The following is a 21,657-nucleotide window of genomic DNA, read 5'->3' on the forward strand; positions in this document are numbered from 1 at the left end:
CTGTCCGGGCTCCGTGCAATGGCGAGATCGAACAATGAGACGAGCCGGCTGTCTCTGTCCGCGCGACGATGGAACAACAGGATCGCGCAGACCCCTTTGTTGGTGGTTGCCAAGGTCTGTGGCGATACCCCACCCGCGTGGCTGCAACACTGTCACCGAAGCATTTGCTCCGTCGTCCACGACGAACTCTCACGGATGATGGGGCGCGATCACGAACGCTCGGCGATCAAGCGTGATCCGACGACGTCCGAAATGGAAAGTTGCGGAAAAAAAGAAAACAACAACAACAACGGGCAGGCATGCCGGATACAGGACGAATCAAGAGCGGGGGGCTTGGAACAAAGGATTACGAACAGGCGGGGTGGGGGGGAGGAGTTACTTTTTCCTTGCGTTCCAAGGGGGTTGCAGTGACCAAAAATTTGAGAATGAATGAATGAATGAATGAATGAATGAATGAATGAATGAATGAATGAACACGCAGCTATAATTATGAAATAACGTGATCATTAGCGGTGGTTTTCGTGCTTATCATATGGCGTGAAAGCGTGCGCCCATTCTGTTGTCTTCTGTGATCGATGTGTTTTCCTTGACCAGCATCTCCCCGAAGAAGGGATCGGGCTTAAAAAGAACAATGTGGGTCTTCCCATATCGTCGCTAACGAAGCCGTCATGGAAACTTCAAAATGCCCCCATATAGCGTTTCTAGAAATTACTTTACGCTTGCTGAAGGCTTTTTATGCTTAATGCAGCACGGATCTTTCTTTTTGTATCATGTGCTGTATCAACGGGGTTTCAACCGACCATACCTGTTTACACTCGTTTACTTTTCGTTGTTATTGCTGGTAATCCATAGAGAAACGATAGCGTGACAAGACTATTCGCAACCAGCTATAGGTACGGTGGCTAGCTTGGCACGCATCAACTTCTACATTTAGGGCGTATAGCTACGATGCTGGGAAATTTTCCTTTATACATAATCAATGGGACGCACACATGCACGCACGTCCTCTACCATGCGCGATACTGGCATGGCTGGACCGGGAAGACGATATACCACGCGAGCGCAATAGCGCGGATGGACTGTGGGCTCTGGCTGACGCTGCAACGAGAGTCTTCAGAAAGGTGAAAAAAGGAAGAGCTCGGAGAAAAACACAATTAAAAAATGGGATGAAGTAGTGTCGAAGGCACGTTTCCCAGGTCCCGAACCGCTGATCTGGCGTGCCCGTCTTCTGTCCCTTTACCTTATCTTTTTTTATTCTCAGTTTCAGCTGAATCGCAGGGGGAAATCTGCTGATGCACGCAGTTCCTGAGAATAAAGGAGTATATGGTATTTTATGCAGGAACGATAACAAGCAAGCTGGATAACGTGCCCGACACGTATTATTTCGTGTATTTGGAGGTCTGAGTTGGGAACGGCGGAATGCATGCATTCACCTTGTCACGGACTTAGCACTGGTTGTCCGTACTCCGGCAACTCAGTCTTTAAACAAAAACGCGTGTTTTAGACTCAACGAAAACAACAGATAACTAATAGAATATAGAGCAGTATTTTTTCTCCAATGTAATTACGATGAGGATGACGATTAGCTATTACGTTATTTCCTGGCGTCAATTCAGTTGTCAATTCGGAAGTTGCAGTTAGTCTTGAAATGACTTGAACTGTTTACGCCAATGTACCATTCACATAAATGAGCTTTCTCTGTACGTCTTCACAAATTACCTGCACAGTAAATCTGCACGCAACAGCGATGCAGATTTACCGTTACAGAAAACAAAATCTGCTCTTGTCAGGAGGTCTGCCCTTCACGGCGACATTCCTCCACGCTACCTTGTATATGTGCACGGGCGCAAAGATACGCAGCAGGAGCAGCAGATATAGCCTGTTAAATTTATTCTCAGGCCAGTATACAATTTTTTTCAAGACGGTCTCCTATGCATCTCCACTTCATTTAAGAAGTGCAAGATTTACGAATGTATCCAGTATTCACTAGCTAATTAACTTCGAAGAGTGAGAAATGTACTGTAGAATATTACCCATCTCTTTCAACAGTCTTTAGCCGGTGTCACTAAGCTACTTTTTAAGACTCCAGTCGGTTTCAGACTTCGTCTTCATCTAAATCTGCGTTACACTCTAAAAAGTATTGCCTCATTGACGTTGAAATCTGGATATGATTTGTTATCAGTCAGCTGAAACAGAAAGAGAAATTTCGTAGAAGAGAATCCGCGCGCTTAAAGATGGAAGTTACTTGAAACTAAGAACGACAGCTAAGCAGCCCAACAGACGTGGTCAAATTTACGTTTATACATATGCTCACCTGCATTTAAGTATTCTGCAATTGCCACTGTTGTAGGATGTTCTTCGCCTCTGGTTGGTCCCAGCTCATCGGCGGCTGTCTATCCTTCAACCTTCTTGGATATTAACAATAATACCCCAGAAATGGAAGGCTGGTGGTCGTGGGTTCGGTTCCCATTGTCGGCGAGTTAGTTTTCCTTCTACTTGGTATGTCATTATTTTCAACCATAAAAAAATTTATAGTGGTTATTTTATTATATATACAAAAGGAAGTAAAAAGATGTTTCCCGGTCCCAGATAGCAGGCGACGGGGCTGGCAACCATCGTTTTTTTTTCCTTTTGTATATATTGTAAAAATATATTAAAATAACCACCACTGCTACTGCTAATCCAGGTCAATAAAAAAATAGTAAAAAAAACATAGCAATAAAGGCATTCCCTACGCTTTCCTTGTCCTCGCCGACTATTGCTTTCTTGCATTCGAAGGAAGGCAAAAGGGACCGGCATTCTTTGGGCTTGGCTGAGAACACGTTCGAAGAGAGTCAGACGTGTTGAAGAAAAGGAGGGCTCTCTGGGCTGCCGGCAGTGACACTCCTTCCTTCAACTCAGATAGCAGGCGACGGGGCTGGCAACCATCGTTTTTTTTTCCTTTTGTATATATTGTAAAATTATTTCATTTAACTTCCACCACACAAATAACGCAACTGATGATTAAAATGTTGTAGCTTTAGTTGCTGACAGCTGTTACCATAAAAAGCATATTTTTGTGATGTGCTGTTCCTGCCTTATGCATTTACGGAAAAAACAGTGGAGATATTTGCTATTCTCGAAAGCGCCGTATGCAAGATATTTAGAAAATACGGACCGAAGCGAGCGCCACAGGTTTATTCTAATTGTGAGCGATTCTGCTAAAAAAAATTGCGGAAATTTTTTTAAAGTTCATGTTGAGCTGAAAAACGCGGTATATGTTATCGAATAAATATAATGCAGAGTTCCCAGTCACGCATGCCTTTGTTTCAGAACTGCTTTAGAGCGGATGCTTTCCCAAGCTGAACTTTAGGACGCTTCACTTTACTATTGGTTATACGTTGTCGTCCGCATTCCCAAACATATGCACGCCGATAAAGTACGAATGTTTTTCATTAGCATGCAGTGAACATACACTACATACAGATTACTGATGACCATGAATTTCGCTACATTCGGAGTTCTTTTCTTTTGTTTTCGTAAGCCTTTTACGCCCGTTCAGCATCCACGAGGAAGAATAAATCATTCACATTTTCTTCTCCGTACGCATTGTACCATGTCATGTATGCCTTGCAGCTATATTCTCTTCTGTTAAAGCAATAAAAATACAAAGTCATTTTTATGTCACCTGTTTTTCATTTCCTTGGGAACTGCACGGTCGGCGCGAGCCCCACAAATTCAATATCTCCAGTCGGAACAAAGGTGTGCAATCGCTCGGTATTTGCTGGTCCTCGTTATCAATTTTACTTATTTCTTTCTCTCTCGCAGCCACTTCGCTTCTCCGAGCAGGCATTAAGTGCACAGAGAACGGTCGCCTTTGGGCGAACGGGCTGTCAGTACATAAAATTACACATCGCCTTCACATTTTTTACTTTTGCGCTTAGTCACCCGTGTGCGGCGGATAAACCCAAACGCCGAGCGCTAATCAGGCGTGCGGAATTGCGTTCGCCATATTCTAACTCCGCGCAAAAAAATTTCCCTGCGCTGCAGCTCTGAAATAACGGGCTTTTTTGTCGCATTAAAGGGAATTTCGATCAACAGAGTTATACGAGGCGAGGCAATCGAGAAAGTGCGCGAGAAGCCTGTTGTGAATGAGAAAAGTACATCATCTCGAGTTGATTTCAGGTGAGTGGCTTCATTCAAGTTGTTGCTCAATGGTATCAAACATGCACCGTCGCTTCATTTTGATCTTTTGAGTGCTTTCACACTGGTCCATTCACCCTAGCATGTCTATCTCTGAATAAACATCCGGAAACGGCACTGTGCGTTACATAGCACGTTGGATACTCGGAGGGCTCGCGAATGGTTCAGACTACGCGTCTTTCTTCAGCATGCTATCCTAATATATTTTACCAGACCCATGAGGGGCTTCGATCCCCCCCCCCCCCCCCCCCCACCTCTTTCGAACAAGGCTCCGCCGTGCTCAGCATTCCATCTTTCGAACTTGAATTCATGAACGGAACGCCGAAGCCACAGAATACGGTGTGGCGTATGATATGTAGAAAATTCCTTTATCCCACATGCGGCACTAAACTTCCAGCGGTTGTTGCCAGTCTCAAAATTACCGTGTCTACCACTAATTTCACAGTGAGCCAGTTAGACATCACCTTGACCCCAGAAACACGAAGCCATTCACGCTTGGGGAGAAGGCAGTACGCACAATTTCGCAAAGAGAGAGGAGGGGAAGCTATGACAGAGACGCAGGTAAATGCGCTGCTTCATTCAACTTTCTTGCTTCATCTGAGCAAATGTAAATGTAAAGGGAGGCGCAGTATCTGTCAATATTTCCGTAGACGCCTCAAACGCGCCGGGAGGGATAGGGAAACTTGAAGTGAAATCTGAAGGAGTTTTGAGGAAGAGAGAGAGAGAATAAACTTTATTATTACAATGTGATCACGCGGGTGGTTCACCCAGGTCCGTTAAAGCATTGGCGAATACGGCCCTCCAGGCCTGATTGATCAGCTGGCAATGAAGGGGCCGGGAGTCTGTGTGAGCCCCAGCTGCGCCTTCCACTGATCATGGCTAATTTTCTGTAAACCGTATGACTTAAGTTGTTCCGGGCAGTTTCAAGCCATGTGGAGAATGTTGGACATCTCTCCGCAGGCCGGACATGCATTTGTGGGTGTTGCGCGGGTAAAATATTATTGTGTCGGGTTGTGTTTGGTAGTGTGCGGGCTTGCATGTTTCGCCATATAGTGGCTTCCTGACGAGTCAGAACCCGGAAGTCGAACACGGTTTTTCGCGGGTTTCCGCGAACTTCTTTCAGCTTTCACTTCGTTTCCCCTCATCCCTTCCCCGCCGCGGTGCATAACTGTGCCGGATACCTAAGTTCGATCCCGACCGCCGGCGGCCGCGTTTCGCTGGAGGCGGAACAATTAGGCGTGATGTCAGCGCACGTTAAATATTCCCAGGAGGCCGACATTACTCCGCAGCCCCTTTCCTCCCCCTTCCTTCCTTCCCTTACGGCGCGGATCAGGTGTCCACGGAACAAGTGTGACGGATACTGCGCCGTTCCTTTCCCGTGAACCAATTAATATTATTAAACTTAAAGAGAGAAAAAGGTGCCATAATGGAGGGCTACAGAGTAATTTCGACCACCTGGCATCTGTAACGTGCAGTGATACCGCACAGCACACTCTGATCTTAGCCGAAAGGCCGCGACGGGGGAGGAGGTGGTGAAGGGTGGTTGTTCCTGGCCCTACGGCGCTGGGACGGTAGGTCAACGCCGCTTGCGGCGGGGGTAGCCAGCCACCGAATTTATCTGTTGTAGGCCATCATTGCACCCGCCACCGCTTTGGTGGTGGACGACGGCTGAGGCGCGCTTTCTTTCCCGCTTCCTTTTCTTTCTTCTCTATATTCTCTTCTATCTGCACGAGGCAGCGGAGGTGGCTCAGCTACAGAGCCAGTAGCAGGCCCGTGCATTTTCTTTTCGTTCTTCCTACAGCCACAACAACAACAACAGCAACAAAAGGCCACCCTTCTTTGACTGCAAGAATTAAAGCGTTTTCCAAGCAAGCAACGCAGCCGCCGGCGGTCGGGCTCGAACTTGAGTACACCGGTGAAGTAGTGGGATACAGCGTCACCGCGGCAGGGCAGCAGTTGAGTAGAGGCCTCGAGCCAATTGGGTAATGGGAGGCTCCTACAAGACGTAGTAGGAAAGAGCGAAAAATTGGCTAGGAATGAATGGATGAATGAATGAATGAATGAATGAAGCCTTTATTTCAAGGAAGGAATGGCTCTCGGCCTGGGTAATTAGGGAGTTAGGAGGGATGGGAGTGTAGCTTCGTCTTCACTGTACTTCAAGCAGTTGCTGGTTGCTTGCCATGCGGTCGATCGTCGCGCTGTAAGTCGACCTCTCTCACACGTCTCGAAGCAGGCCGCTCTCACTGCCGTATGTAGCAATATAATGTTGTATTGCAGTGCTTGATAGAATCTGATCTGCTAGGGTGGGCATGTCTCTTGTGGAATGTGCGTAAGTTTGTTTCTACCTCGTGAAAACGATGAAAATTGCCATATAAGATGGTTTTGGTTTGCTGTGCACTGTTCTTGACAGTGGGTGCATATATTGTGTTTGAGTGTTTCGTGTCTTCAGAGAAACCACATGTCAGGAATAAAATGTCGCCATCAAGCTCAGCACTGCCACTGAAATAACTACAATATTCGCAAAGAGCGACGGGCCTCCTGCGAACAATATACGCGTTCAGTGAGTGGTCTGTTCCTTTCCTGGATGGAGTAGATATCACAGAGCCGTGTTTATAAGCCGGAAGATGACGAGAGGGTGCATGACAGCTTCTTTGGAACGGAAAGCAGGTACCTGGTTTTCCACAGTGCTTTAAAAAGAAAGAAGGACTGTACTAGTGCAGTGAAACCGGCTTAAAACTGTTGAAATTCGCTTGACTTAATCGGCAGCAGCTTCTGCCTTCAAATGGTAATGATTTGTAAAACGTATTAGCTATGCTTATAATTTTCGCCCTGAAAAACAAAGCCGTAATGTAGAAGCTGCATATTATCTTCATAAGCGTTATTTGCAGGAAGGTGACATCTTTTTATCCGCTGGCCTTGAAAGATAGCTGTCATTTGACCTGCTGCTGTCGCTTCTCTCTGGCACAGTGGACACACTGCACGTTAGCATATCGGGGCCGGAAAGCGCTCCAGAAAACAGCTGATTTCAACGTCGGCCGATCTAGGAGTACTACAGCCACAAGGACGCTCTTTATTGTGTAAACTAACTTTTAAGGATAGGAAAGTATTTTCGCAAGCGGTAACCTTGGTGCAAAGATCTGAGTTTCCTACTATTCAAAATAATCTACAACATCGTAATAGAAGGAATAAATAATTTCATCCTCAAATCACAGGTAAATATGAGCTGTCTGATCTACACTGTTGGCGCCAAGGCTGTGCTTCTAAACTTCCAGCTGCAGCTATGAATTTCCACTCCTGCGCCCTGTTCCTGGTGTGCCAACGTTTCCACCTTGGTGCCACATACACGGGGGTCAACAAGAAGACAGAGTAGCCGGAACCTTACGAAATGAGCCTCAAGTCAGAGGTCAAGCTGAACTGAACGAAACCATCAGTTCTCTGGGCATTGATACTGTCACTCTTCCAAAAAACGCGGAGAAGCTGAGTGCACCTTTTATCTTAAGGAGCATGTCCCCTGGAAGCAAAAACAAGCGGTGTCAAAGCCAATATCAAGAAAGGTGGTGCTCTGGTCCTCGCCCAACAAAATCGGAACCCGTGGACACCGTGCGACATTGATGAGGGTCCCATAACTAAGATGACGCAAACAGATTACCAACTATATATTGAGTAGTTACAACCATAAGGTGGGCCACGACGAGAAACTGAAGCAGATGCTGGACAAGTGCAATAAACTTCCGGTCTCCAACTCTTATAAGAGCATCTTGGACGGCATCCGTTAGGCGACACCTATACTTCATTGGACGACACCTATAGACTAACATTTTGCGGAAATGAATGCGTGCTTGCTTGAAGTTCTCAAACCAGCATGCGCAGGAAACATAAAAGAAAAAAAAGCAAACTTTTGAACTCTCTCATCATGATACCCGTTAGCACGCTGAGCACTGCTGCGATGACGAAGCAAGTAGGGCGCAGAATCCTCGCCTGTTATCGTAGTCTCACTGCGAAGATTTGTTTATTATTTACTTTACTGTCAATATTATCACGGATTCCAGGTGAAGCGAGTCCAGCCAACTGGTCCGGGGGTTGGAAGTAACGCGGACGCTAGCATATAAATGTAAACATTGCAACCACAATTGCGTCAACCAAGGATACAGAAGGAAACAACTACAGACAGACGCTTTAACTCGGTTAATCACCGATATCGTGCAGCAGCAGGGCGTTTTGACAGAATTGCGTTTGCTGTGTCTCAATTATTAAACGTTATTTTGCCGTGGTAATCCGGCGGCCATGCTTCTAGACACACGCATTGATTGTGTTTCAGAGATAAAATCTTTTTAAATTAATGCTTGTATTGGAGACGGCGTTGCATTCGAATCACACAGTGTAACACAGTTTGTCAAAAATAGTTACGTGGTCAGTAGAGCAGGCCAACCGAAGGTGGATGTGTTCCCGATTTAATAATTGGTTATCAGGAAAGGAAAGGCGCAGTTTTTGTCACACTTTCTGTGGACACCTTCAATAGGCTTGAGACATCTGGTTTTGAGAGAATGCGGGTAGTAGGGATGTAGCAAGAAAAATGCAGAAAGCACGCGCGAGCGCAAGACGCAACACCTGCGAGGGCGACGGCGCACTTGAACGTCCCAGAGAACGCGCCACCAAGACACAGATCCTGCATGCTGCAGAGCGATAAAAAGCAACGTTTTGATGTTGTTGTTGTGACTGTAGGAAGAAGGAAAAGAAAATGCACAGGTCTGCTACTGGCTCTGTAGCTGAGCCACCTCCGCTGCCTCGTGCGGGCAAAAGAGAAAATAGAAAAGAACGAAGAAGAAAAGGGGGAGAAAGACGCGCGTTTAAACAGCTGTCATTCACCACCGAAGTGGTGGCGGGTGCAATGACGGTCTACAACAGTTAAACACTCGGCGGCAGGCTAGCCCCCGCCGCAAGCGACGGTGACCTACACGCCCCAGCGCCATCAGGGGAGACCTTCTTTTGAAGCAGTCCCCTTTTAGGTAATTTCGCAAGTGCGTTGTGCATTCATGAAAAGATATTTCTGTCTCGTATGACGTATTTTATACATATCTTTGGCTTGATTTCGTCTATGCAATCTAACGTCCCAAAGAGACATCAGCTATTAGAGACGCCGTAGCGAAGTGCTCCTGAAATATCGATCCCCTAGCGTTCCTTATAAAATTTTGCCAATATTACGAAGCCATTAGCTGGTCTTTCCCGTTCGCATCACGCATCTCCTAGGTCCAGTTCTATATTCAACTTGAACCGAGAAATTAGGCCTTCACGGTCTTTTGGTAGCGGACACGTCTCGCAATCCGAATGCCCTGACTGTGATTCTCGGCCCATCCAAAACAGCTCAATTTTGTTTACAACTCAATTACTTTTCGCTTGTAGCGCGAACATTGCTGAAAAATGTGACCTGAATTACAATGTTTTCGACCCGCTGTCTGTATCTGTATGATGCGTTTAAAATAGATATATCCTCGCCGTGTGGAAGAACGTAGTAGGGGAAATCGTAGCTATGAATGCATTCCCTAAATAAAGGTAACGATTTAGTACTAACTAAATTCAATTCAATTCAATTCATTTATTTTTCAGAGCAGTTACAAAGCAACTCTGAATGGCCCCTGGGCTAAAAGTTGCACTCAGCAACTTGACAACGGCCCAGGGGCCAAAGTACAAGACAGGAGTCGACGCAGTTTTCAGTTTACATAAACAATAATAAAAGCAATCCACTCTCAAAACCGCAAAAATATGAACAAGCATAGTTAGTGCCGAACGCAGATGCATATGAAATAGAAACTGTTGGAATGCAGAAGCGCATCGCGAACTAAAACCAACAACTACATCGTCTTACCTAGACAAGGCACATAAACAGAAACAGAAAGTTCGAGAAGATGAAAGTGACGCGTATTATTTTAGCACAGATTACAAAAGAATATTTTTAGTTCTTTCTTAGATGAAAACGCCTGTTATTTGTTGAGAAGGGATGGTAAATTATGTTTTAATGACTGAGGTTTCTATTGAGTGCGGAAATTAGGAACTAACCAGTGAGGAAGGAATGCATACATCCGTTATCCGGGGTTGTAATGATGCAACAAGCTTAATAAAATTGTCAGATTCTGCATAAGAGAAGCAGAGTTGGTTTAACAATTCAAATTCATAACTGTGTGTGATTCGGATATTGTGGTACTTCGGAAATAGGTCTTTTGTAGTTGTGTCTACGCCAACGTTCGCAACATAGCGCAAGACTTTTTGCTGAAGCACGTTGATTTTATTAATATTCCGTTTTGTTGTTGTGCTTCAAACAAGAGTTACGTGAGTTGCAAATAGAGCATGATATAACTTCAGTTTAACTTGTTCTGGAAGTATATTTCTGCAGCAGGACAGAGTGCCTGCTACCACTGAGAGCTTTTTGCACATATTGTTAATGTGGTGATTCCAGCTTGGATGACAGTTTAGTGTAATGCCCAAAACCTTGTGCTCCTCTATTATTGTGATGCGATCATTCATAAAGCTGATTGAATTTTGAAGTGTGAATATTTTATTGCGGTTCTAAACAGTAAACATTTCGTCTTTAATTACAATGCGGTTTGACTGGGACCACCATGCAAGTTTATTAAGAGTTTCGTTGCACTGAATAACCAAGTCATTTGGATCTTTACTAAAAGAGGAGGCTACTATCATCAGCATATATAAACCAGTTAGCTGACTTGGTAATGTGTTCTATATCATTTATGTACAAGTTGAATAATAGCGGGCCGAGAATACTACCCTGCGGTACTCCACAATGTAGAGACAATAAAGATGACTCAATATTATTTATACGGACGCATTGGACTCTGTCTTTCAGATATGACGCAATTAAATTTAGGGGCTGTCCCCTTATTCCGTATTGTGATAGCTTACCTGTCAAAATACTATGATTAACGGAGTCAGATGCTTTGCTGAAATGGATGAACAGACCTAGAGTAAAAAGACCAGCATCTATATTTTGAACTATCTGTTCTTTTAGCGAAAGCAGGGCTATTTCCTTCGATCGTCCCTTCCTAAACCCATACTGGCAGTCAGTTATTACATTATTTTTCTCAAAGAATCTGTTAAGTCTATGAAAAATAACCTTTTCCAGCCCTTTTGAAAAAATCGAGAGGATAGATATTGGCCGATAATTATTCACGACATTTACATCACCCCTTTTGTGCACCAATGTAATTCTAGCCTTTTTCATCGCATTTGGAAAAATTCCCAGTTCCTAACTCCATAATTACCCAAACAGCGGCCGAGAGCCATCCCTTCCTTCAAATAAAGGCTTCATTCATTCATTCCTAGCCAATTTTTCACTCTTTCCTACTACGTCTTGTAGGAGTCTCCCATTACCCAATTGGCTCGAGGCCTCCACTCAACTGTTGCCCTGCCGCGGTGACGCAGTATCCCACTAAAAAACAGGCGCAATGCATTCTATTACAAATTTGACTGGTCTTAGTTGTATATTATTAGGATCTAGCACTTTAAAATTTTTCATGGTAAAGAAAGTGTGGTAGACCTCCTCGGTGTCAATCGGTTCACGAAACAAACTTTGTGAGATACTGTAGCTCAGGGTGTTCATATTTGGGGGGCCTAAATTGCTTGCTGAGACAATGTTAGTAAAGTGCCGGTTGAAGTGATCCGCAAGTTGCACACCAGACAGCTCTACGCCATCAGCTCTACGCCATAGTACGAGGCACTAGGCCATTCGGCTCTAAACCCTAATCAGTTAATTTCAATGCGGCTAAGACATACCGTTTCTTCATAAAGATTCGGTAAATTTAGCTTTACGTAAAGAGTAACTAAAGGATTTCACTTTCCCAAGTCAGAGCATTCAATACTGAATAGAAAAACAAAGTAGGAATGCCTCTCCCTTTTTATTTTGTATTAAGTGCTGCGCGCCGCGACTGGAGGCAGATCCACACCACAGCTTTTGTTTACTGCTTGAGACTTGTGCGGGAAATGCCCGATGTGCTCGAAAAGCAGGGGGCTGGGTTAATCGATCTCCTATGCCGTATAAGAAGGGGACCCCCTCGGTTTTCGCGCCTTCTCAAGTCGGTACCGTAGGCGCGCCGGGTTTGGCGCTAGGCTGCGCGTTGCGTCTGAAAATAGCAGCGCCGGGCACGCACTCTGGCCGTTCGAAGAAATCGGACGCACCGAAGCAAATCGCCAGAAGCGAAGAAGGCAAGGGAGGCCAGCACCATTTGGATGCGAGGGAAAAACAAGAAAATACGGTAAAAAGATGCGCGGGCGCGGATGGCCGCCCCAGGAAGGGAAATGAAAGCTGAGCTGATTATTTTCTACGACGACTGCAATGAGAGAGGAAAGCACGGGAATGGCAGTGGAAAAACAAAACAAACGAAACAAGAATAATGTAAACTTAAACAAAGACGAGAGCGGTTCTCTCTCGATGCTTAACTGGACCGTCCTGAGGCACCGTCCAATTTCCAGCGTATCCGAATGCACTAGGGCGAGCGCTGGAGTGTACGGGAGTTGAAATGTGAACGGGAATTAATTATACGTAACTCTCGCAGTCTTAAGAGCGTGCACTAGGTAAAGCTGCAATGGTTGCAACTTGTCACTTTACAGGCGGATGAGCTGTAATTGATAAACGTTGATTTCTCCTTGTTTAGCATATCGGCTAGATTTCAAGACATTCCGCCTGGAAGCGCTCCACTTCGGGGAAGTCTGTATGCTTTAAAGCACCGTCTGTTAATGTGCGAAACGTACCGTTGGCGACAGCCGGCGGCACAATATTCTAACCGTGGTGCTTCGGTACTGCATCTATGAAAATGATAATAGTATATTGTGCAAAAAAATATTAGTTGTGGTTTAACTCTCATTAACCCTAGTTGAATTGCGATAGCAAGGGCGGAAGCTTATTTTGCCTGCTATAATATTCCCCTATCACGCCCAATCAGTGCTACATTATTGGGGACACTAGCTCATCCTTTAAGAGTATGACGCGAGAGCGCAAGCTACCAGCCCACATATAAATGAGATGGGTTCAACGCTGCGGAACCGAATATGGAGCGAAAGCATTAGCTGCGGTGACCGAGCATTCTTCATCTTTTTCGCCTTCTTCTTTTCTTCTGCCTCTTCTTCTTCGAGGCTGTTCAAGGTCACATGTGGCCCTTCCCGGGATGACGCAGCGGGCCGAAACCTGGAGCATGCTATTGCAGTAAAAACAGACAAACAGAATACAATTTACCTGATTCAATATAACCAAACTTTTAAGAAAGGCGGAGTAAGCTAGACAGCGAAAACAACCTAGCGCTGCTTTAGAGTTGCGAGTTGCATGCAGTCCGGAGTTCGTTTTTATTGCCGAAAGTTAGTTAACACCGCGAGTAGAGAAATAGCCCATAGCCATGACGTTTTTCTCTATATATACCTTGAAGGAGACAGCTGAAGGCGGCAACCTTTTCTAGTGCGTTTCGGTAGTAACCATGCAGAAAGATGTGCTTCAAGCCTTGGCGGCCGCTTTTCGGTGGAGGCAAAAAGCAAGGTGCCCGTGTGCTGTGCGATGTCAGTGCACGTTAAAGAACCCCAGGTGGTCGAAATTTCCGGAGTTCTCGGAGTCGCTTTGGGACGTTGAAACCACACAAAACCAAACCAAGCCAAACTTGCGTGAGACAATGCAAAATGAGCAAATTGTCCTGAATGCTATGGAGAAGTGTTATCCTAACCGTAAACAGCGCTTGAGAGATTCAAAAATGCTCGACTAGATGGCCAAAAAGCAAACCACGAAAACTTTGATAGCGAACAGTATTCATTAAATGGACCCGACACGAAGGCCTATTCAGGGGAAAGGGGAAGTATAGGGACAGGGACATCAAATTTGAACGTCAGTGCAAACTCCAAAAGGGATGCTAGCGTGGGTAGGACACGAGCGTCGTAAGCGTAGTCCGAGTACTGAATTGGGTGACAAGGCCTACAAGGCATTTTCTTCTGATGTGGTAACCAGTACAGTCCAACAACAGGCGTTGAAGTTGAAGTTGAAGGTTTTATTTTTGAATCAAAAAACAACGTACAAGAATATACAGCGAGCGGTCCCATGGTACAAGACCGCAGGTGGGACCTCCCATGGTAATAGATTTCGATAGGCAACACAAAGAATAATATTATTTGTAGTGTGGTAAACTTCGTCTTCGTAGCCACTGCCATGCATCGCGTGCTGGCGCGCTCGAGGACGAAGAAGTTGGTTGCTGCCTTGCTGTTTAGCCACGCCGGACGCTCCGCTGCGAGTTCCTCCTGAGCGGCTATATCCACCTGAATAAACACACCCCTACAATTGGTGGAGGTGCTGGGTGCGTTCCCATCCACCCTGGAACTCAGAAGCCGAACATTGCCCTCTGCTTCCACCCTGCCGGACGAGACCACCTCGACATCGCCGCCCCTACCAGCCACGGTACTGTGTTCTGGCGTTCTACGGCAGCGTGATCCATGCCTCTTCAGTGGCACGGCTGACCAAGACGTCGACGACTGGTTGTCGGCGTATGAACGTATTCAGCAGTTACAATAGGTGGGACGACACTATCAAGCTAAGTAACGTAATCTTTTACCTGACCGACGTGGTGAATCAGCAAGGCAGCGACCAACTTCGTCCTCGAGCGCGCCAGCATGCGATGCATGGCAGTGGCTATGAAGACGAAGTTTACCACACTACATTTTCCCCCCGGGTACTGTAAGAACATATTGTAAGAACATTTATGAAGCAACACTGAAAATAAATAACGAAATACATAGCATAGAGTGCATTGCCGACAGATTTAGATACTAAAAAAGAATACAGAAGAAAGTACAGAAACACTTACGAAATCCGCGACACAAAAGATAAATAAAGAAATCACAAATTAAGAAGAAATTTTTTAAATTTCAACTTGAACAAAGAAAGTGTATTAGTTTGCTTAATGGTCGAAATTCAAAGAATTCCAAAATGATATGGACGAAAATTGAAGGCCTTGTTTCCCGTAGTTAGTACTGACGTTAGGTAGTAGAAAATTATTACGTAGAGCGAACAGTGTAACACTGTTGTTTTTGATCATGCCGGGAGGAAAAATGTTAAATGGGAGCTGATGGTGAAGAATCTTAAAGAATAGAATACCGATATTATAAATATAAAGAGCCGAGAGGGGTAGAACATTTAAATTCAAAAACCAAATGTGCGACGGTGACATTCGAGGAGAGGAGGTTATGATGCGTATGGCTTGCTTTTGCAGTTTTATTAATGGCCGAAGATGAACATGATAGGCGTTGCCCCAGGATGAAATGCCGTAGTTGCATCAATGGAGGCCGTCCATGGTGCATTTGCAGTATGTAACTAACCACATGTTCGTCGTTGCATTCTTGCCGATCGTCAGGCTTTTGCGTGAGGTCGCGGTGTATGGGTTTCTTATTTTACAGCCATTTGGCAGCCATGAATGCAGGGGGTGCCTGTATCCCGTGCGGGCCCTATGTATGAGATCTTGGACACCGCGGGAGAGCTTAGGTGGTAGGCGGTTGGGATTAGCAGGAGCCACTGTCGCGAAGGCGTCTTTCTTGCCGGGCTGCGTTCACACGAAAGCTGCATACCATTTGCAAATACAATGCATACAGAACCACAGCGCTGGCGAGCAGAACAAGCTTGGATTCTTCCAACTAAATCCCTCTTTTCCATTGATGACCTCACCACTTAATCACTGCTGCCTAATTTTTTGTACGGATGCGCGGCTTCTGGGTTCGAATTTTGGCATGTTTGCACTGCAGTTTTCGCAAGACGTCTGGCAGTCCATACAGCGCCACTCAAGCCAGGATAGTACGGCGGAAGCCTTGGATATGTCGTCTCGTCTCAATGTATTTTATTTTGCTTGCGCCAAAAATGGTCACAATAAAAAAGAAAGTTTTTGACGCCTTTGTTCGTGATTATGATGCATTCCGATGAAAACAGACGGACCAGGCCTCATTGGAAAGAATATGGCTTCAAACATTCCGAACATCTGCTGTGAAGGCACGCTGGTGCTGGGCTCATTTCAAAGGTGTTTGTTTCCTCACGTGAACTTTACGCGTTTCCAAATGATTACGCATTAATTTGACAACAAGAGCAACTACGCAGCGTATCTTGAAAATTACTCGGAGGAGATAATAATTCTAAAGAGAATAAAAACAAATGCGTACCAATTAACTGAAATCAAAACGTTCCTGACAATCAAGCTCCGGAGCGGAAGAGGAATTGAGTCGAAGTACAATTAGACACACTTCAGTTTTTCGCCTAATTTATCTAGTACATTTAAAAAAGATATTAAAAATATAATTTGAAGCAGCTCTTTGGCAACAACTTTCAGTTAGCTCCAGGAAAATCACAATCATCACAACAGTCGCTGCAAGAGTTATGGTTCGGACGAACCCAGCGTTTTGTCGTCTTCCATTTAATATGAATTTAAAAAAGAAGGCAGTTGTCTAGCTTTGCGATAATCAATAAACAAAAATGTCGGTAGTATCCAGCTGTCGCGAATCTAGAAAGACGCTCAGATTGACTCTCTAGCTCGAATAGCACTACATTTTACCACGCCCTCTCTCCTTCTGGTGCAATGGTACATGAAGTGGAGTCCATACCATAACTTTATAACGAGGGTTCTCTTACGGCTCTGTTCACTGTCTGCTATACATATTTTGCTCAGAATAGATTGCGAGCATGCCCGGATATGGGAGATGGAAGACTCGCACTGGCTGAGCCCGCCAAGAATTACGGGTTGCGGTTTTCTCGCCCAGCGGTTTTCCGCCTCAGCTCGCGACTCACTCGAAGTGCTCGATTTTAATTACCACGTGTCGCAAGTGTCACCAGCGACTGCGCTGTCATCTGTGCTGCCTGTCTGAGCGCTGTGAGCGAAAAAAAGTTAGTAGAAAGGAGGGCAAATGAGGGGAAACAAACACGTACGTTGAACAGCGAAGGATAAAAATCCCCACAGACGGCGCGAAGCAATCTGAGGTCTAGGCTGGTTCCAATCGATTCCCATATATGAGCGATATACTATAAAAAAAATGAAATAGAGAGCCTCTTAGATATCTCTTAATAGGATAATAGCACTCTTCCTCTCCTTCTACTATCGTTTGTCTCTCATCGGCGTTCGTTGCATTGCTAGATGTAATTATAATCGGTTTGCACGAAAGGAAATATATCATACTTTCTCTGGCAAGTGTGAGTTTGGACGGTATACTATCGGTCGTGTCACGTGGCGTTCCTTGGCGTGCGTTCAAGTGTGGCATTGCATATGGCAGGAACGCTGGACCAGAACACATGTCGCGGAACCTCGCGGAATATGACAGATCTCGCGCACAAATCTGGCGCACGGGATTTCCTTGCATGAGCCTAGAAAGGCTTTCGCCTCGAAAACGTGAAGACGAGCGGTTTCCAGATTAATATTACAGACAAGCCGTATAGTTCTATTAACTGCGATTTGTTGCCATAGAGACAGATAGAAAAGAGAAAGAGAGAAACAAGAGGACAGAAAGGTAGGGTGGTTAAGTAGGCGATGCCCAGTAGGTTACCCTACATTTGAGGGAGAGGCGAAAATTGAGAAAGAGGAAAGAAATAGCGGTCCCACAGAATTTAAGCTTCCTATGAACGCTTTGTTCTTCGACTTCTGATCCTAATCGCGCCATTGTAATCTTGTTGAAACTCCCGATAATTTCGTGTTCATTTAAGAAGAACTGGTTAATGTAACAAGAATGCTGATTGCACTGTTGTTTTCCTCGTATTAAAAAGCACAGCATAGACCCTAGGTTAACAACTTTAGGTAGAATATACAGCGCTGTGTCTGTACTTCTTACCCTGCTGTCAGCAACCCCCCCCCCCCTTCCCCCCCCCCCCTTCTTCTTCACCGCTTGCTCTGAAGGATTTTCTCATACGATCATATATTCGGGAATGCATCGCAGCTGCGAAGTTAAGGACGCAGGCGCGAGATTTTGACAAGATTGATCAATCACAAGACGTGAAATCTTAAGTATATATATATTATATATTGTGGCAGCGTGGACCGCCGCGCCTCAAGATATAGTGTGGCCCAAAGGCGTATTCCCGAGCAATACTGTTTGGAAACATTAAGACAATTTTATGGATTTTATAAAGAGCATTTTATTTTAATATTACTTCGATTTTGTGTCAGCGACCTCAGTTACCCGAGGGATTTCCCTATCGGGCCATGTTTCGCTAATTCCTAGTAGAAATTCGTATCAAAACTTGGAACCGACGGAAAACTCGACATATCTACCGTCTACGCAGCTCTCGAAGTGGCAGCGGGACGAAGACCTGAAAATGGAGCCGTCACTACTTGCCCTGTCAAGTATATGCCATGAAGTGTATTGAAGCGATAGTTCATGGTCGCTCAGTCTCCGCGAAAGTGATTGCTACGGCCTTAAAATTCGTGACCAGAACGGTGAGCAGTAGACCAGCAGCGCTGGTTATCTTATTTAGTGCGCAGGAAGCGATCGCTGCGACGATAATCAACAGGCAAGCGATATGTGATCTATTTTTGCCTGTTTACAAACACGTACTTTACTGGTAACTTTATACCAATTGTGCCGTTTTTTTTTTTTTTTTTTTTGTGTGTGTGTGTGAATAATGTATATGCAACCCGCAGTGTGCGAATTACTCTGACTTGACTCAGCTGCGGAGGTAGAATTCGAGAGTTTTGAAGCAAGCGACGAATGTCTACTTTCGAATGAGAACTTCTTAGCGCTCAATGACGTAACGCTTAGCGTTAGCTTCGACCGCTAAACGCCTGTGCTAGCTTGAATAGTAGGGTAGAATGGATCGTTCTGGCAAATTAAGGAGTGTCAGACGATGAAGGAGGCGTCTATGTTCTTGTCGGATTAGATTACATCGAGCGGTCTACTTTGAGACATTCAGACCAAGGAAGGACGGTAACGGTTATCTTTTTTTTCCTAATTAGACCAAAGGTGTGGATGATTAATGATTCTATATATCACGTGTGTCTTTCTACTACTAGTATGAAAACTCATGGCGTTGTGCTATGCATTGCCTGCAGTGTACTTTCATTGCAGCACCCTCGCGGTCAATTCGCGAGACGTGCAAGAAATCGAAAGGTTTGCTTCGGATCTAAATAAATGTTCTCATTTAGAGATTCAATGGTATCAACCGAGATTGTAAAATAGATTTAACACGTAGTTACTTCTCCGTATATAACACAACAGGTCCGTACATATGGAGCGGTCTTCGAACTTACAGTCAATACTGAGTAAACTGTCTTGCTGCTGCTAATTAATATTAAGCTTCTGAATAAGTTCGTCACAGTAGAACACGTCTTAGAGGTGGGTACAAACAGCCAGAAACGGTACGTGCGCACCGCTACCTATTGTGTTAGCAGCTTCAGACATTCTCTAATCAATAATGATCAACTCTGCGCTTTACTCGGCACAGAATTTCAAGGTGCTCGAGCAGACATCGATCGCGCAAACATGCGCGTATGTATATTACACAGGATCGTTTTAAGTATTCAGGTACGTGAGACGGTGTCAGCATAATACAGCGCACTATAAAGCAAACCATGTTGGTTTCCCGGAATTACCGCTGCTTTGAGGCTCAAAAGAAAGCTTGCGAGCTGCATTACTTGGAGGCAGGAGGCCTGTTTTAAACGTGGCTGCAAATGCAATATTACACTGGCAAGTCGTGGGTATCAATGAAAGTTGGGGATATTTCTAATAATTAACAACGAACATGTCAACTCTTTCGAACGACGCATGCTGCCAAGGCCGCATTTCGAAAAGTGGTTTGATGGGTGAAATGCCTGCTTGCCTGGTATTTAAGCTCAGAGAGAATGAAACTCGTGCAGTCTACGTCTTAGGATATGCACAGAATTTATAAAGCGCCGAGTGGGACGTATGATGCACGCTACTATAAACGTGCCGCGCCCAGACGAGAACAGCGACAGTCGCGTGGCAATCTGTATGACGATGTTTACAAAAAAGGGATGTATAGTCAGAACATATTCATTGCGGCCGCCTTAAGCGATAAGCATATTAAATATGCGTCCTACGTGGATCATTTCCTTGCCTTCCTAAACCATGCAATTGATTAATGAAAGTGGCAACGGAAAATAAACGGGCAGAAAAAAAAAAGAAAAAAACAAGGCGCTTATTTGGGCTACGCTTTCTACAATAAATCACGACTAACCCACACAAACTTATATAATAGGTACAAATAATTATTCTTTCGGGGCAGGCTAACCTGTAAACGCATTCTTTTCCATTGTGTTTTATTATATAGTCTTGTTTCTCTTGTTTCGCTGTAAGAGAAATATCTTGTTTTGCCTTCATAGGCTATGCCCATTTCCTTGGGCAAAAGAAAAACGTCGGTGAGCTAGTTCGACGTGACGGAATGTTAAGAGAGATCGAGCATCACGACGATGGTCAAGGAAAACGGGCCCTCAACAACAACATCTTTTCGCAGCTTCAGTCAGCTGCTCGTCGTTATTCACGTGACGCCGGCGTAAGGTGGAGAGACGGTGCTCACCTTGATCCACCAGACGCGCGGCGTGCCCCGAGAGCTTCTCCCGTTCGTTCATCAGCTCGGCCAGGTAAGTCCGGCTATCCACAGGTTGCTTGCCGAAACTCGCTGCTGCCATGACGTCTGAACGCGGATCACCACTTCACGGCACCAATGATCGACAGGCAGGTGCGTTGCCGCGGATGTAGTTTTCGTTCGCACACAACTCCCAGTAATACCGAGCACACCAACAAACACTCTCTCAGGAGCCGCTAGGGTAGTAATCCTTTAACGGAAGTCGCTAAGACGCGCGACTCCTAGGGGTTTGTCAAACGCTCGACTCACACACGGCCAAAAAAAGGTATTCACCGCGGCAGTTTTCTTCTGCACGCGTGATTAGATTAGATAAGAGTCGTCTTGTAAGGACGCCGCTGCGTCCGCAGACGACCGCTACACACGGCCGAAGCGCTTCACAGGCAGCGCCGGGTGAGGAGGCGCCCACACGCAGCAGTAGCAGACGACACTGATCGCGCCGAGCCAGCCGAGCGGCCAGGCGAAAACGGCTCGCCACTCGATGCGCGTAAAATGATCGCGAGATGGCGCCGAGGGGCGTGAAGCGATGGTGGCGCCTTTAGTAGGCCGGAGTGGCTGGTCGCAGAAGTAGCGCGCATTAGCGCGAGATTCAAAACAGCCCGCAGCCTTGCACGTGCTTCGGGGAAAGTGTGGGGATGGCCGTCGGATCCTCACTGGTTTCTGGATCAGGATCAAAATCAGGTTCGTTGCAGTACATTGTGAAGCGGAGTGAACTCAAAAACAAGAAGGAAGCAAAGGCGGAACGGGAGCTGCGCCATTATCTGTGCCATTAACTGTTGACTTTCTCTATGTGGACGCTAGACCAAGAATGCATGACCTTAGGTTGGAGGATGTGCATTTGTCCTGGCATAAAATTATATAATATTATTATT

The 21,657-nt window shown here is 45.4% G+C and overlaps 1 protein-coding gene across 1 annotated transcript in view; it reads right to left on the minus strand.

Annotated features, from left to right (window-relative positions):
• Nucleotides 1–21,221, minus strand: part of LOC146180075 (uncharacterized) — a 348,140-nt gene extending 326,919 nt beyond the window's left edge. The window contains exon 1 of the mRNA XM_084579411.1: nucleotides 20,720–21,221. Within this exon, the coding sequence (XP_084435537.1) occupies nucleotides 20,720–20,831 (112 nt within the window). The 5' untranslated portion in view covers nucleotides 20,832–21,221. The remainder of the gene's footprint in view (nucleotides 1–20,719) is intronic.
• Between the last annotated feature and the right edge of the window lie 436 nt (nucleotides 21,222–21,657).

This window comes from Amblyomma maculatum, chromosome 9, assembly GCF_055883805.1.
Source record: "Amblyomma maculatum isolate TAMU_Amacu chromosome 9, ASM5588380v1, whole genome shotgun sequence".
In the NCBI taxonomy this organism is placed as follows: Eukaryota; Metazoa; Arthropoda; class Arachnida; order Ixodida; family Ixodidae; genus Amblyomma; species Amblyomma maculatum.